This window comes from Vanellus vanellus (assembly GCF_965231255.1).
Source record: "Vanellus vanellus genome assembly, chromosome: 3".
NCBI classification, from domain to species: domain Eukaryota; kingdom Metazoa; phylum Chordata; class Aves; order Charadriiformes; family Charadriidae; genus Vanellus; species Vanellus vanellus.
Window position 1 is genome coordinate 79,137,107 of NC_138907.1, and position 15,188 is coordinate 79,152,294.

The 15,188-nt window shown below is 38.3% G+C and overlaps 1 protein-coding gene across 1 annotated transcript in view; it reads left to right on the top strand.

The window, feature by feature from the left end:
* PDSS2 (decaprenyl diphosphate synthase subunit 2) overlaps window positions 1–15,188 on the top strand; it is a gene marked incomplete at its 5' end in the record, with an annotated part of 122,022 nt that overhangs the window by 88,085 nt on the left and 18,749 nt on the right. Inside the window, 3 exons of the mRNA XM_082481092.1 lie at window positions 4,617–4,691; window positions 13,319–13,492; window positions 14,929–15,060. Of these exons, the coding sequence (XP_082337218.1) occupies window positions 4,617–4,691; window positions 13,319–13,492; window positions 14,929–15,060 (381 nt within the window). The remainder of the gene's footprint in view (window positions 1–4,616; window positions 4,692–13,318; window positions 13,493–14,928; window positions 15,061–15,188) is intronic.

Here is a 15,188-nt window from a genome sequence, read left to right on the forward strand (position 1 = left end):
TGTATGGAGAAGTCTTGGTACATTTTCAAGTCTACACATCATCAGCAGGGAGTAGGGCCTGTCATAGCAGCTGTGTGGGGAAAGAATATTGTTTCCAGACCAGCAGCCCAAAGAGACAGAAAGAGAAGGACTAAAAGGAAGGAATTACTTTTGGTCCTTCTTGAAAGGAGTTTGGCAAAGCTAAGGATGTTTCTCAGATAGAAATCGGGAAGGATGAGGAACAAAGATATATCCATTGCTTCCTAGTGCTGTTTCCTGTCTTCCTGCAAGAGTTTCATCCTTTCCCTGATGTTCCCCTTGAAAATATCTGGTAGATTCTGGAGAGACACTGTATTAATACTCTGAAATAAAGCGGTGTGTGTAATCAATTCCATTTCAGCTGCTGAATTTAAAATAAAAGCACCGCACATTGAATGGAGCTCAAATTCATTCCTTTTTTTAAACTAGTTTGAGAAACAGGAAAAAATACATATGCAGTGTTATGTTGCAGTGAACTTTAAACAAAATATTTCAAAGACAAGTAAAGGGAACAAAGTGCTTGAGTTGCTAAACTGATGGCAGCAATGTCTTCTTTTCATGCGGAGTGTTTAGAATTCTCATGAAGTGGGACCGAAAATCCATTCTTTTTACTGTGCTTGAAGGAGTCTGAATGGTATCTTCTAACTTCAAAGGAAGCGTTCTACCAAAATGTCTTTTATTCTGTGATTTCCCTGTAGTCCTTCTAGTTTTAAAGTTTCACTTTAATTAAAATACATGGCTGGTTTTTTTATAGACAGAACTGGATTTCCCAAGGCAGTCAGCTGTGACAGTGACCACGTGGCCCTGTTCTGTATCATCATGTACGCAGAATGCTTTGGGAATTCTGAACCTTGAAATATCTTATAGATGGGTCCTGAGTAAACTACCTGAAAGATTTAGTCTGGGCTCAGGAAAAGGAGGGAGGAGATTCGATATGTGGTTAGTTGAACATCCCGAGTAGTTTTCTGAACTGCTAAGAAAATTACCACTGCTGTGTTTTATTTCTTCAATCGATATTTGGAAAATCTGAGCTTGAGAAACCAGAGTTAAAGTAAATTTAAAGAACCTTGAAGGGCTAAAGGTGTGCATTTTTGACAAATAAGTTACTATACTAGAAAAGGGGGAATTAAATTTCACAAAGCTTCTGATCTTCAAACCTATAGAGCTCTTCTGGCATTGAAACATAGCACAGGCTTCTGGAGTATTCCATGTTTGCATAAATCAGAGTCAGAGCATGAGCTCTGTCTTACTATGGAGTCAGGCATCATGTGCTTGTGTCCAGAATTTACATCATGTTAAACACTTAGTCTGCCTAAATAGTAGGAGAGATTTTAGCATTAACCATTAACAATCCATCTCTTTCGTATGTTCATCGTGAACTGATGGCTTTGTGTTGACCTTTCAAAAGCAGAAGAGATCACATCTTTACAAAAGGTGTTGAAGTAATACCTCCTTAGGAAAAAAAAAAAAAAGAAAAAAAAAAAAACAACAAAACAAAAAAACCCAAACCCTGGCAGAACTGTTGAAGAACATGTGTTTAAAGGGCGTGAAATTATTGGCCTGTGATTTCACTTACCTCCTGCAATGAATGGGTCATCCCCTGGGCTGTTCCTAGCCCTGCGGATGCTCCGGGGGAGCAGAATACACAGTGCTTTGGAAGATGCTGATGTAGAGTAGAAAATGAAAAATAAAGTGGAAGTTTGTTTTCTCTCAATATGATGTTACTCCTGCTCATCTCAACTACCTAAGAGGGAGCAGGCTTCTCAAAAATGTGGAGTGGAAAAATAGTGGAAGAGAGATTATGAATAGGCTGCCTTTGGTCTTTTTTGAGATGCTGCTGTTTTCAAGCACTAATTCTGGCAATCCTTTCTTCTCTTTCCCCATCTTTGAACTTGTTTAAAATGGAGCTCAACCTTCAAATGAGAGGAGAAGAAAAGCAGTTGTGAGCACTTGATTTTTCATCTACCTTTCCTGCTCTTCAAACTTGCTTATCAGAAACATCAGCAAGTAGAACAGGGCACTGGTCAGGCAGAAAGGCACCGATGAGAACAGAGATGACTTGGATACTGTTTTCCGCTCTTCCACTGGCACGCTGCGTGATTTTAGGGAAAATCAGTTCCCTATTGCTTTTTTCTCCTTATATAAAACAGGAAGGAATAAATTTCACAGGGGATGTTGATTGCTTTCAAATTTTCTGATGAAAAGTGCTGCATGAGAACTAGTCAATGTATCATTGACTGCATGAATACTACTGAATCTGTAATAATTTTTCTTCCCCTGTGTCAGTTTGGGATACAGAGGAAAATTACCTGGTTTCCTCATTTCTCATTGCTTTCCCTAGTGCTCAGGACCCCAGGCCACTGATGTTATGCAGCAGATGCTTTTCATAGATTGGATTAAGAGTTGATGAAGTAACAGAGCCTCACGCAAGCATCCCACTGTGCTTTTGAAGCTGGAATTTCATTCCTGGTAGTGATCTGTATGGCCTTGCATTTACCTAAGAAAAATATTATTAAAAAAAAAAAGACCTTTGGAAAGAAGGGAGGTGATATTAATACTAAATTCTTGCTAACATATAGTGTTCAATATGTCACTGAAGGCCTAACGGTATTTAATACGTAGATTCTTCTAAATAGTGGATGTGTAATTCTCCTAAGATGTTTTATAAACTATAAGAGGAAGAGGTACAATTGTTCACAAATGTTTCACCGAGATTGTGTTAAGTCAGTTAAAATTGCCTTTGAGAGTAGAGTTGCACTAAAAAGAGAGAGGAGAGATGGAAAAAAGAAACCCCAAAACAGGGTCCTGCTCAGTCTAGGGTTTCAGGCGAGAGAGGAAAAGGTCTGCTTATCCAGAGCCAGATGCATTGTTAAAAGTTCATACTATCACTTTGACATTTAGAGTAGGACTCAGTGTCTTTGTAAATTCCTCTTCGTATTACCAGTGTAGGTCTCTGAGCTCAGACCATTTCACAAACCATAACATTTTTTAGTGAGTGATTGATCTGTATTATGTGTCCTAGCCATCAGAAGAATCTTGGGATGTTGCTTGTATAAACTGTAATACAATCTGATCCCGGGCATTTAGTTACAGACTTTCATAGACCTATTGGCGATACTCAATCCTCCTGGATTTGGGAATAGGGCTTATCTGATACGTTAAAAAAAAAAAAAGGGGGGGGGGGGATAGATGAAAAAATAAAAGCCCCTCATTTTCTCTGTTCCCCACTTAAATAACTCAACACATCTGGTAACACTGTAGGATCATTGTCCTTTCAGTTGCTCTGCAGCTCTTATTGCTACAATATTTCTTTGGTATCTAGTTTCCTAAAGGGCAACGTGATTTTTTTTTAAGACTGTTTTTATGGGTCTTGCAAATTAACCCATATGCATTGCAAGAAAAAACATGACTTTTAATCAGCACCATTTCTAAAGTTAGCGCTTGCTCTGTGTATATGAATATGTATATGAACCAGTGTTTAAAAAAAAAGAAAACATACAACCTTTCTGCTAGTACTCAAAACTAGCATACAAATGTGTTTTTATTATCAAATAAAGTATGCCTAATGTTAAAATATCTTTCTGTTAGGGGTTTTATCATTTCGCTTTTTGTCTTCAGTTACAAGAATGATAAAAATTGAAACTAAATCTTTTAATTCAATAAGAACTATGTTGAATTGTAGGAAGCAAAAAGAGGGATCAGATATAGACTCATATGCATAGGAAATTAAACATTCAATAAATTAAAACTTTGTGAGCAACTAAAGGGGTAGCCTTAAGGTGTGCTTATTTGAAATGCCTGTATTTAATTTTACAATAAATGTGAGTATTTTGTTCCAATTAAGACAGTTCATGTGCACAACTTTAAATTGTACAGTAGTTCCAGGGAGACCATGGACTGCTTGTTTTACATTCTGGATCAAGTTCAGATTTTTAGGCTTTGCTTGAATAAAATAAAAAGTCTGAACCCTGAAGATAATACAGATTGATAAATCTGATTTAAACATTCCCGTGTTGCAGACTTTCAGTGTATGTGGTACAGCTGAGCCTCAGGCCATGCACTAAATACATCCACAGTGCATTCCCAGGGCACCCGAATACCAAATGATCACATTTGAAAGGTTACCTTTCTATGGATTCTGACTTTTCTGTATTAGCCACGAAGATTAGAATTTTAACAGCTCCCTATGAGAGGTATTGTGAAGTATTTACTTGGCAGGAAAAAAACAAAACAAAACAAAGCCCAGATGAGGTACTGTCTCATATTCATGAACTGGGATTTATTAGTTCTGTGAACGTCCTTGTGAGAATACACTCCATAGTTCACACTTTAGGGAAAAAAAAAAAAAAAAAAAAGTCTTGTTTTTCATTTATATTAACTTAAAACTTTGATAGAAGAGTTACTGTAGTAGAGGTTTTAGCAGAGAGACAGAATCATGCTTGTGCAGAATATATCGCAGTAAATCCTGCAATCTTTCACAACTAGCTTTCTGCAAGGAAAGTTATGACTGTTTATCTCTCTGGAAATCTGGCAGTAGCTTTGTTAGTAAATCTGGTCATAATTAAAGATGTAAGGCTTTTTCTCCTTTTCTGTTACAGGTTGTGGAACTCATTTCAAGTGCTATTGGTGACTTAGTTCAAGGTATATATTATGAAAACTCAAAATCATCAGAGGTAAGAATTTCAGTAATTTTACATACCAAAGAAGTTTGTTGATGTTAACGTGTGACTACAGTAAATGTGATTACTTTCTCATCTGTTTAAAAGGAGGAGGGAGAGGGAGGAAAAGAATTAGCTGCAGTCCTAGTGAGTGTCAGCAGTAACATCGTTATGACACCTGTGAACGCTGATGGAAGTTTCTAGAAATACTAAAGGAGGGACTATTTTATTTCTGTGAGTGCTTACTAAAGTAATATTATACGTCATTACCAGGAGCTCTGGATTTGTCTTACTATGGGCTTTCCAAACACTTCCAGAGGTTTCTAGTCAAGGTTCTGTTAGAGGCATTTATTGCAATGTTGTCAACATCATTAATATTTTCATGCTAAATCTCTCATTTCCAAGCCCAAAGATGTTTACAAAATGCTTCATCCCAAAATTAAATCAGGTCCTTTCTCCTTCTGAGTGTTCACCTTTTGACAATATAAACATGAATTTTGTCCTGAAGCGGTAGGAGTGCAGCACTGTACTCTTCACCAAAAGTCACCGTGCCTGCATTACAGAAGTCGGCATGGGCAAAGACAGCAGCTGCCAGCATTTCACACAAAATAGGCTTGTATTTCTTCAAGGGAAGTTACGGATGTACTGTGTTGTTGTTTGGCAAGAATTGTAATGAATATCGGTCGAATTAGAACTAGGTATTTTTGTCTGTACCAGAATATTTAAGGAAACTTGTAGAAACACTTCTTGAAGTAGGCTTGTTTGGGCGGGGTGTTGGAGCATTTCTTTCATTTGCCGTGACTGTAAAAAATTGATAATTTCAATTTGCCATGACCTCTACAGGTTTTATGATAGCAAGTTTGCACTGAATGGGAGTGATGAGTGGTGTGTGTATATGTGAAGATCTATCTTGAAATCCACTAAGGTAGATAGAGTTACTTATAGTGACATTGTCTCACGTGCCTAGTTTGCCTCAGAGACCTGAATCTTGAATATTCAGTAGGTGAAATGGCTTGAAGATTGCAGAAATCTATGAATCCATTTATATTTGTTGTGTATTTAGATTGCAGCTCTGGTTTACGATTGCAGTGTTGTAGTCTGTCGCAAAATGAATACCTCAGCAGAAGCCCCGATCTCATGGGTTACTGCCACAGGAGATACCTGCACTGATGGCTCTGTACCAGCCAAACCGCAGTGGGCAAGTAGAGACTATCACGCTGTGGATATGATGTCAGCTAGCCATGGCTGGATCCTGGAGGGAGGGTGCTGCTGCACCCAGCAGCTCTGTTGGTCGGTATCTGTCTCTCTTGCTCTGCAGCGGCAAAGACGTTGCTAAAACTAACCTCATTTAAGCTTACCCCTCTCATTTTGATTGAAACCAGTTAGGTTGGAAGTGATCACGCTGATGAGCTGAGCTTCTCCCTTGAAGGAGGCGAGAGCCTCTAGCAGGAAAGCGATAATGGCACGCTCGGGAGATGCCAGGGGCCGCGGGCTCACCGGGCAGCTTGGCAGAGATGACGTGCGCAGAGCCGTCCTCTGGCACCTCTCAGGAGGGGACCCCGGGTGGAAGCGTGGCAGCAATGCGATGCTGGGAACTCGGCCGTCCTTCTGCACCCGCTGTGTTTAACTCGTGGATAAACAGACTGCAGCCTTCAGTCTGCTATTCCCAAGTACTGTGCTCTGGGTTATGTGTTAAAATAGATGACGTCTTTGAGATTTTTGCAAAGAATGCTTAGATTTTTATTTTCTCTATTCAAGCAGGGTTCTAAATACAAGTAGATCCCAGATATATTTAAAAAAACAACTACTCTTGTCTGTGTAGAAGTAAAGCTTTACAAGTTCATCTCGGCAATCAAACTGCATTTTATTTTAACCATGGCCCCTGTATAAATGAGAAATGTTGTGCACTCTTTTGGGTTCTTGCCACTGCAGAAGGTCTTAATGTTCTTTTTCTTAGTCTTTCTTTTTCTGTTTATTTTCTGTTGCATTACTGAAGCACTCCACGTGTGTAGATTGCAGGGGAAGTGTGAGATAAACTAAGCACAGCTGCATGGTGTTTACCCTGCCCTGGCCCAATTACAAATTGCAAAGACTTATTTTGTTTCAGTGACTTTTTCTGTCTGAGGAGAGTTGAAAGTACAGTATACCTTTCCGAAGTGGAACCCAGTTAACTCAAAACACAATTAGTATGCTGGCATAATAGAAACTGAAAATTACATGAGTGTCTGAAGTTTAGTCTTTCTAATGGGTAGTGCATGGCTTCTGATGAGACCAAACAAACAAGTGTGGGATCTACTTTGATATTTTTTTTTATCTTGTCCTCTGAGAAATTTATTTCCATGCTGTGTATGAGACATATCCCTGCTGCTTTTCTGAGGCAGTGTCCCATTCGTGTCCTGAACGCTCCATTAGCAAAGACTGCCAAATGGACTAGGTCAGTTGTTGGTCTGTCTTATTTGTATCCTTTGTGCATCTTGCCTCCATCCCTCATTGCAATTTGACTGAAAGAAAAATGTGAACTACATTTCCTAGAGGTAAGACAAATGCTTTAATCTACTCTGCAACTAAATCTCATATGTCAAATTCTATTTCTTTTTTAGACTAGGGTATTGGGATGTTAGTAATGGCATTTTCATTGCTTGGAATGTCTTAAATTTGGAAAAGCAGAAGGATATCTTCTGACCTTTTTTTTTTTCCTTTTTGAGGCAGGAAAATTGTACTTCATATGTTAAATGTCTTTAATACAGTTGTTATAAAGCTGCTTAGTACCATAAAATAGACTAATTTGGCAGCAAGTTGGTTTGAACTTTGCTCGATGTCTACCTACATGGTTTTAATCTTTCACTTTAGACAAAAATAACTCTGCAAAATTCACCTTTCTCCTCTGAGACCCTAAGTTCATGTTTACCCAAAAAAAAGTTTCAGTTTGCTTCATTTGGATGACCCAGTAGGAAAATTAAAAGAATCATTTGACCTAACAAGACTGACCTTATTTACTCCTGAAGACATATAATGGATATAATTATTTGACAGCTCTCATTACCACTTTTTTTCCTCTGTAAAACCACATGCAGTTCTACAGCCATCCCATTTTCGTATGTTCTGTTTGGTCATTCTTCATCTTGTCTGCATAGTGAGTCTTTAGATCTGTGTGAAATGGGGAAAATGAAGATAATATTTAACTTTTCATCTTTATTTGAAGTGAGAATCCAAACTACAAAGTGTAGGCTTTGGTTGCAAAGACAGCCTGAAGGTTAGGGCTGCCACACATGTTCAAAGTAGCAAATAGCTGCTGTGGTTTAGGACATTGCATTAGTGGCTTAAGCTAATATTTTGGACCGTAAGCTGGAGCAAAAAGGGGTGATGTGATAAATCTTTGCAGCTTTGTATGCTAAATCCCCTCGCAGCCCAAAATTCTGTGAGTTGAAGTACATTCTTCCCAGTTCCTGTCTGTCTTCCCTAAGTCTAGATCTAATTTGGGAGTAAAAAATTGTGCCTTCACTGAGTGCAAAGATAAAAGTTGTCTAATCTGGCCTTCAGTCATGATCGTGGTATCTATTCTTAACGGAAGAACATTGCACTGAGTCTGTTTCCTACCTTCAGGAGATTGAAGGCTTCTGAAACATTTGCGAAGTCGCAAAATACTGTTGCGCTTTTAGAAGCCTTCTGTCTTAATATCCCAGATCATTTAACAAGTATTAATGAAGAATGCTTTAACATCCCTGTCAGTTTGTTGAACAGGGATGGGAGATACAGGGAAGCTCAAGGTCAAACAACAGAATCAAGAGCAGGACTTGAGCGTGTTGGTTCTTGTGCTTTACCTGCCAGACCATTCTTGTAATCTTGGAGTATTAGAGATTTTCATGGGAAGCTGCCCTGAGTTGGTTTTTACCTCACCTCCCAGAATGTCTAGCTGATGCTAAATGTGCATTACCAAAACTCATTTTTAGAGTCAGAATGGGACTGTTATGTAAGACGAGACCATTTCCAACATGTTCCACTGGCGGCTAGAAGAGCTGTTGGGTATTTTTGAAATTTTCAGTGCAGTTGTGTGAAAATAGTGTATAAGTAATATGTAAAACAAGTTGAAAAAAGAAATACGTTAGTGGCAAGTACTCATTGTACCAAATAGTGAATTAACAGGTATTTATTTTAAAACAATAAAGTTTTTTTTAATGGAAATAAGTGGGGTTTTTTTCCAGCAAAATACAGACTACATGCAGTGAGTTGTACCAATTCTTGTTTGATATTTGGTCACCAGTCCTGCTTTGAGGACTAATTTTTTGGATACTGCACATGTCCATCAACTGAACTACTGTGAGTCTATGTTATAAGTAAAGAATTTGCTTATAAATATCAAATGTATTTTGAGTTTTGTAAACAACCTTTTAGCAGGGCAGCAGTGAGAGTCAGAGCTTTCACTTTTTCTTTTTTTTCCAAACAAATGTTTCTGTTGCAAGACTAAAGGGAAGGATAAAATATGGAATTTGAGTAAAGAGCATCTGTGAAAAGAATGGGTAAAAGTGTCAGAGGGGAAAAAAAAAAGCATAGCTAGAGAGAAGGCCAATGCTATTTGTTTACTGCTTTTGTTCTTTCAAATACTAAACTTTTCCAGAGAGATTTAAAATAACAGATGTGGAGAGATATTTAAATTTATTATAATTTTTCAAACTTTTTTTTAAATCAAGTGTCGCTTTTTTACAGTGTCACAATAAAAGTATTAGGTATTCATCGGCATGTTTTATTGACCCATTTGCAGACACCCTTCTTCCTTCAAAAGCAGTGAAGACATGTATTGATAGACCAATAAAACATACCCTGTCATGTTCAGCAAGCAGGAGTACATCTGTTGAAGGCTTATGTGAACCACGTGCAAAACGTTTTGCTACTGGTAGAGAGATTCAGAGTTGCACTGGAATTTATTTATGTAAAATAAACTTGAACTACCTAATTTAAAACTTAAAAATCCTATTTAAAAATATTCCTGTGTGTTTCTGTGGATTATTTGCCCACTGAGAACTGAACTAAAGTTTGATCTAAGGGGTTCAGACATTTTGATAATTTTGTGCAACAGCATGTGGCTAAGAAAGAGCTGCTGTGGTATGGAAATAAAATAAAGGCTCCCTTACAAACTATAGCTGAAGTCTTACATTGAAAAGTCTCTGACTGTTACTCCTTCCTGGTTTTGCAAATGGTTTTGTGCACTTTGAAGACACAGTTTTCATTCATATTTTCCTTTATATACTGAACTGCGTTTAAGCATCTTCTTTGGTGTGACAAATCAAACTGAGTTATTATAAGTGCCACATTTGTACCAGGGATCCTTGTTACCGTCGCTAAGACCTGCCCTTCCTGATGGGTGTGATTGCATATTTTGTCCTGCAATTTTGTTTTCTAAAAGTTTCTTGTTTCCTGTTGCCTGAGATGATTGTTTCAAACCCAATTTAAATTATGGAAGTAGTTTAACAAAAAAATCTCAACTAGCCAATTTCTTTCTAACAAAACAGTAACTGACCTTGCCATTAGTAAAATGGGAGCACCCTCAGCTGTTCTTCATTTCAGGAAGTTATGATCGACAGAGCTGGATTTGGAGATTTTGCCTGTACTCCCATGCTGACATTATCCAAACCGTGTCTAGAGTTGGCTGCTTTCTTCCAGGGATGGTGAGGTGTTCGGATCTCTTCATGCAGCTTCTGCTACCCAGACAGCATCAGGGTTGGTTGTGATCTGGACCCATTTCTTGGTGACAGAACTTGTGAATGAGGTCACTCCATCAGCATTAGTTAATCAAATGTTTGAGCACTGTCAATTACAGGTAGAAGTAATTTAGGTTTAAAAAGGCTTTTATATGAAAGGCTGATAGGAGTCTTCTGGGTCAGCTAATGTCCACTTTTTTATTTATCCTTTGAAATATCCACTCCTGACAAAACAAAACAAAGCTTACAAAAAAAGGGAACATTTCTCTAAAAATAGTAAGTTCAGTCATAATGTCAGATTTCAGAGACTTTGCAATGTAGAACTAGTTCCATTTTTCCCTTGATGTTTTAAAATAGTGTTCAAATCTTGTCATACATCGCATTGTTGTAAGAAAGGCAGTGTGGTTGGTGGAGAGTTTATATATAACATGAGGGTTAAGCTTGGGAAAAATTGGCTTTTGGCTTGTTGGAAAACTTTGCTGAAGAAAGGTCGTGTCTGCCTCTGCTGTCTTGAGCAGCATAAGATTTAGGGGGGTGTGGTCATAAGACGTTCTGTGATTAAAATCAGCTATATCTTGGCTTGCAAGCCCATATGCTAAAGCACATCCGTATGGGCATAACACCTTTTTACAACCGGCTTCTTTCTGTAACCCTGTGATTCACAATACCTATGTTTTTAAGATTTCAGTACTGTATCTTCAAATATATCTCAAGTTTTTGTCTTTTTTTTTTTTTTTTTTGGAAGTTAGTTGACCATTTTAGATGCTTGAAGCTTCTACATGATGTTCATGTAGTGGATAGTAGCGTGTGCCATCATTTTCAATCCTGTGATGAAATTCAACTTACTTAAGAATAATATATTTTTGTAACAAATGAAAGAATGAATTTCCCGGTATACATCGAGTTGCAGTGACTATTTAAGCTTCTTCAATTCCTGCAGTTGATACTTGATAATGTCTGCATTTCTGTTACTGCTCAAAGGTTCCAGCAAGCAAACATTTTCAACTTATGGGTCTTCTGAAACATTTTTTAACTTCATAAATTGTTTCAGGATACCTTTCTAGAATATTTTTGTCTTGGTTGGATTTAAAACAAATAATTATAAAAATCACTGCCAACTTGCAATATCATCCAGCAAATTTTAGTAAATACTGTTTTTTCACTGAGCAGATTGGTTGTTAAGGAAAAGATTGTGTTGCGTCTTCCAAGAGCTCCTGATTTTAAATTTAAAATAAATTGATCTATATCTGAGTGGAAAAAAAAAAAAAAAAAGACTTGATATATAGGAAACTACTTGAATTAAATGCTCATTTTGACATTTTGCCAGTCATGGGAATTTGCACATGATCTGGGCTGAGTTAAGATATTAAAATAAAAATACTACAGTAAAATGAAACATGAGGAAAATTTAGGCTTGACTTTGTAAGTTATCATATGCATAATAGCAAACATGTGGTTTCTGTGTTCTTCACTTTCCTTGTATAAGTTAATAGTATGTCTGAAAGCAAAGGCATTTTGATACAGCTCTGTGTTACTTGGCATTGCAGAATTCTCCTACTTTTCCCATTAGTCTCAAATTATCCTCTCCCTTGTAACACAGCACTTCTGGGTGATATCCATAAGGGAGGAAAATTAGAGCTGAACGGATGGATTCTATTTCATTTGTTACCGATTTCATGACAGATAATACCTTGCTAGAAAACTATAGGGTCACACAGAATTACTTCTTGCTCATTTCCAAGTAATTTAATTGACGTCACTTTGAGGGAAAAGGCTTGTTATATAAGAGGTTTTTTTATATTACTATTTTAAAGAATACCTTTTGGCTTAGTGTACACTACAGATTTGACCGAACTGAGAAATTACAAACTTTTTAACATCTATATGCTTGAAATTTTTTTCTGTAGCTTCTCATTACTGATTTTAGTGTTTTCTAAGCAAAACAACTGTGGTCTTTTCTGGTTTTGTTTTTTCTTCCTTATAGAGAACCTAAAGGAGTGACAGTAATATGTGTGTGTGAGAAAGCTTACAAAGTCGTGTCTAGCTTTGAAAACCAGTTAGTAATCTACTGTCATATTGACACCTTGTGAGCCAAAGGAGCTGCAGTTGAATTTGGGGCTCGGGGAAAAGGATTGGATTTGTGGTAATTAAAACACTTTGTGGAAAGTAATCCAAATTAGTATTTTGGATACAAAGGATTTTGAGAAGCACTGAGCATCTCTGACCAAGGTGATAAAGTTCAATAGAGGCATCAAAGGGGTCTCTGTCAGTCCCTTGGGAAAGCTAATACTGACATTTCTAAATTACAGCATTATTTATTTATTTTTGAATACTTCCATTCATTCCTCGTCCTTAATATGAGAGTGGAAGAGGTACAAGTCCTCCATCATAGCTCTTCATTTTTCCAGTGCAGTTCTATAAGGATTTTTAATACCTTTTGTGATTACTTTTTTTCTTGACTACAAAGCACAAAGGAGAAATTGCAGGGCCTTCTCAAGTTTGTTTGGGATTGCTGGATCTTGCTAAGTGGCAGGGGGCTGAAGTGCGGATGTACTCTGGGATTTTGGGTCGGTTTTTTTTTAGTCTTTTTTTCTTTTTTCTCCCGAGTCCCTCGTGAGGAATATAGTCATCTGTTAATGTTCAGCGTAATGATATGGTCATTACAAGAAAAGAATCTATGTTGAATCTGTTGACAACCCCATGTATTTTGCATTGTTCTTTTTGATCAGAAAATGTAAATGATGTTTGTTGAAGCTGCCAGTATATTTATTCTGATACTTTTCTCTACTTATCCCCAAAATAATGCCCTTCTTTATTTGGCACTGTGGCACCCAGGTTTTTGTTACTCACCACGTGTCGCATTATCCTGTGCCACACCATTAACTTCTGCGAGCTGACACAGCTGCAATTTTGGTGTTTTCATGTTAGCCTTTGTTTCATTTTCAGGAGAACTGTCTTACAGATGATATTGGCATATCTACGTGGAAGGAGCAGGTTTTCCTGTCACATAGTGCCTTGCTGGCAAAGAGCTGCCAGGCTGCAATGGAGCTAGCAAAGCACAGCGCTGAGATTCAGGACATGGCATTTCAGTATGGAAAGCACATGTCTATGAGTCATAAGGTACACCTTTTCCTTTCATTCTGGGATCTTAAAAACAGAAAGACTTGGAAGATATGTTGCTCTTGAGCTGTCATATACTGCCGCTATGCTGTAGACTTTTGCCAGCGGGTCAGTGGTGTTGAGATGTTTGACTGCTGCCTCATGTGAAGAAGTTTGCAGAAACTGCTGATATGAACGATGCTTATGAACTGGCAAAATCACAATTCTGGCAATGTAGCTTATTTCATTCAAGGCTCTGTTAACATCCCTCTAGCGCGTGTTTCTGTAGCAGCTTAAAACTTTACCTTTTCTTCTCCTACGTTCTTCTTGAAGCCACTGTCCCAGTAGCAGGAGTTGCAGGAGAAAACGTCTGTTGGGTCTTGGCTGCCACTGTGCAGAGGTTTGTACCGAGAGGCTCAACTGCCTGCAGTAGCACACGAGGCTGAGGCATGAGCTGCAGTGGCTGAAGGACCTGCATATGTTCCCTTCTGAATAATCTGCTGGGGAGGTAACTTCCAGAGTGGGTAGTTGGGGGATAAGGGGGGGAGGTCACCAGATACGGACAGTAGCAGCCCGCGCCTCTGTAGCAGTAGGATTTCCCAGAGAAGACCTCTGATCTCCATTAGAAGTCTTTCAGTCCACACCTAGAGTTAGTCCAAAGGAAAACACAGTGTGGAACTTGTGTCCTCGGCACTCTGGTTTTGCCCTAAAGGTCTGCTCCTACTGTATTGCAGTACTTGGAAGTATTGACGTAGCTTGAGACAGGCAGACAGACCTCCCATCCGCTTCGGCTGAGTTTGTTTAGATAGTTTCTAGTTCCTCCAGGAGAAGGAAGTGGTTTTATAAAGCACAGCGTTGCTGCTGTAGAAATGCCACTGTATGCTATTACCAGGTACAACTCTACTAGTAAATTGCTTCTAGTGCAGGCTATAGCCTTGATATTTTGTGTATGCTTCAATATCAATACATTCACCATTGACATATAGTTGTGTAGAAAAGATTGCATAATTTTCATAGAAAGCTCTTAGCTATGTAACGTTTCCTTTGTCAGAAGGAGGGTCGTCATATTGCATCAGCTTCCTCAGGTACTGAAAAGTAGATTAAAAACTGATATTCTTCCCACCAAAGACTGGTTCATTCTTTCCTTTATATTTTTTCTGCTTCTTGCCACTCAAAAATTGCCTACCTGGCTGTGTCCCATCACTTGCCCAGCTCTGCAAGCTGTCCTTTATGCATTTCTTTGCAGGTTCTCTACATGCTTCTCTTTACCACAACTTTCTGCCACTGCAATAACTTCCCCCCCTTTCCTCTTCCTCTCCCTCCTGCAAACTTGAAAAAGTACAACTAAAGTACAAGTGACAAAGTAGGTATACGATGAAGATACGGACCTTGATTTGGTGAGTGGGTGGATATGAATAGACTGTTCCTGGGAACTGAAGTAAGGTGTTCTCTTTCAGCTACATTCGGACCTTCAGCCATTTGTTAAAGAAAGTTCTAGTGACACCCTGGCCTTCAGTTTGAATTCTGCTCCTGCAGTCCTGCATCAGGAATTCCTTGGAAGGGAGGCATGGATTAAACAGATCAGAGAGGTAAATTAAAGCATTGTTTAGAATTTCATAGTTTTGCAATTTGTATGTCTCTTCCTATCTGTACTTTCAACCTGCAAAGAAACTTAGAAACTAACAATGGACAAGACAATGTATAGAGGTTCCTTCTG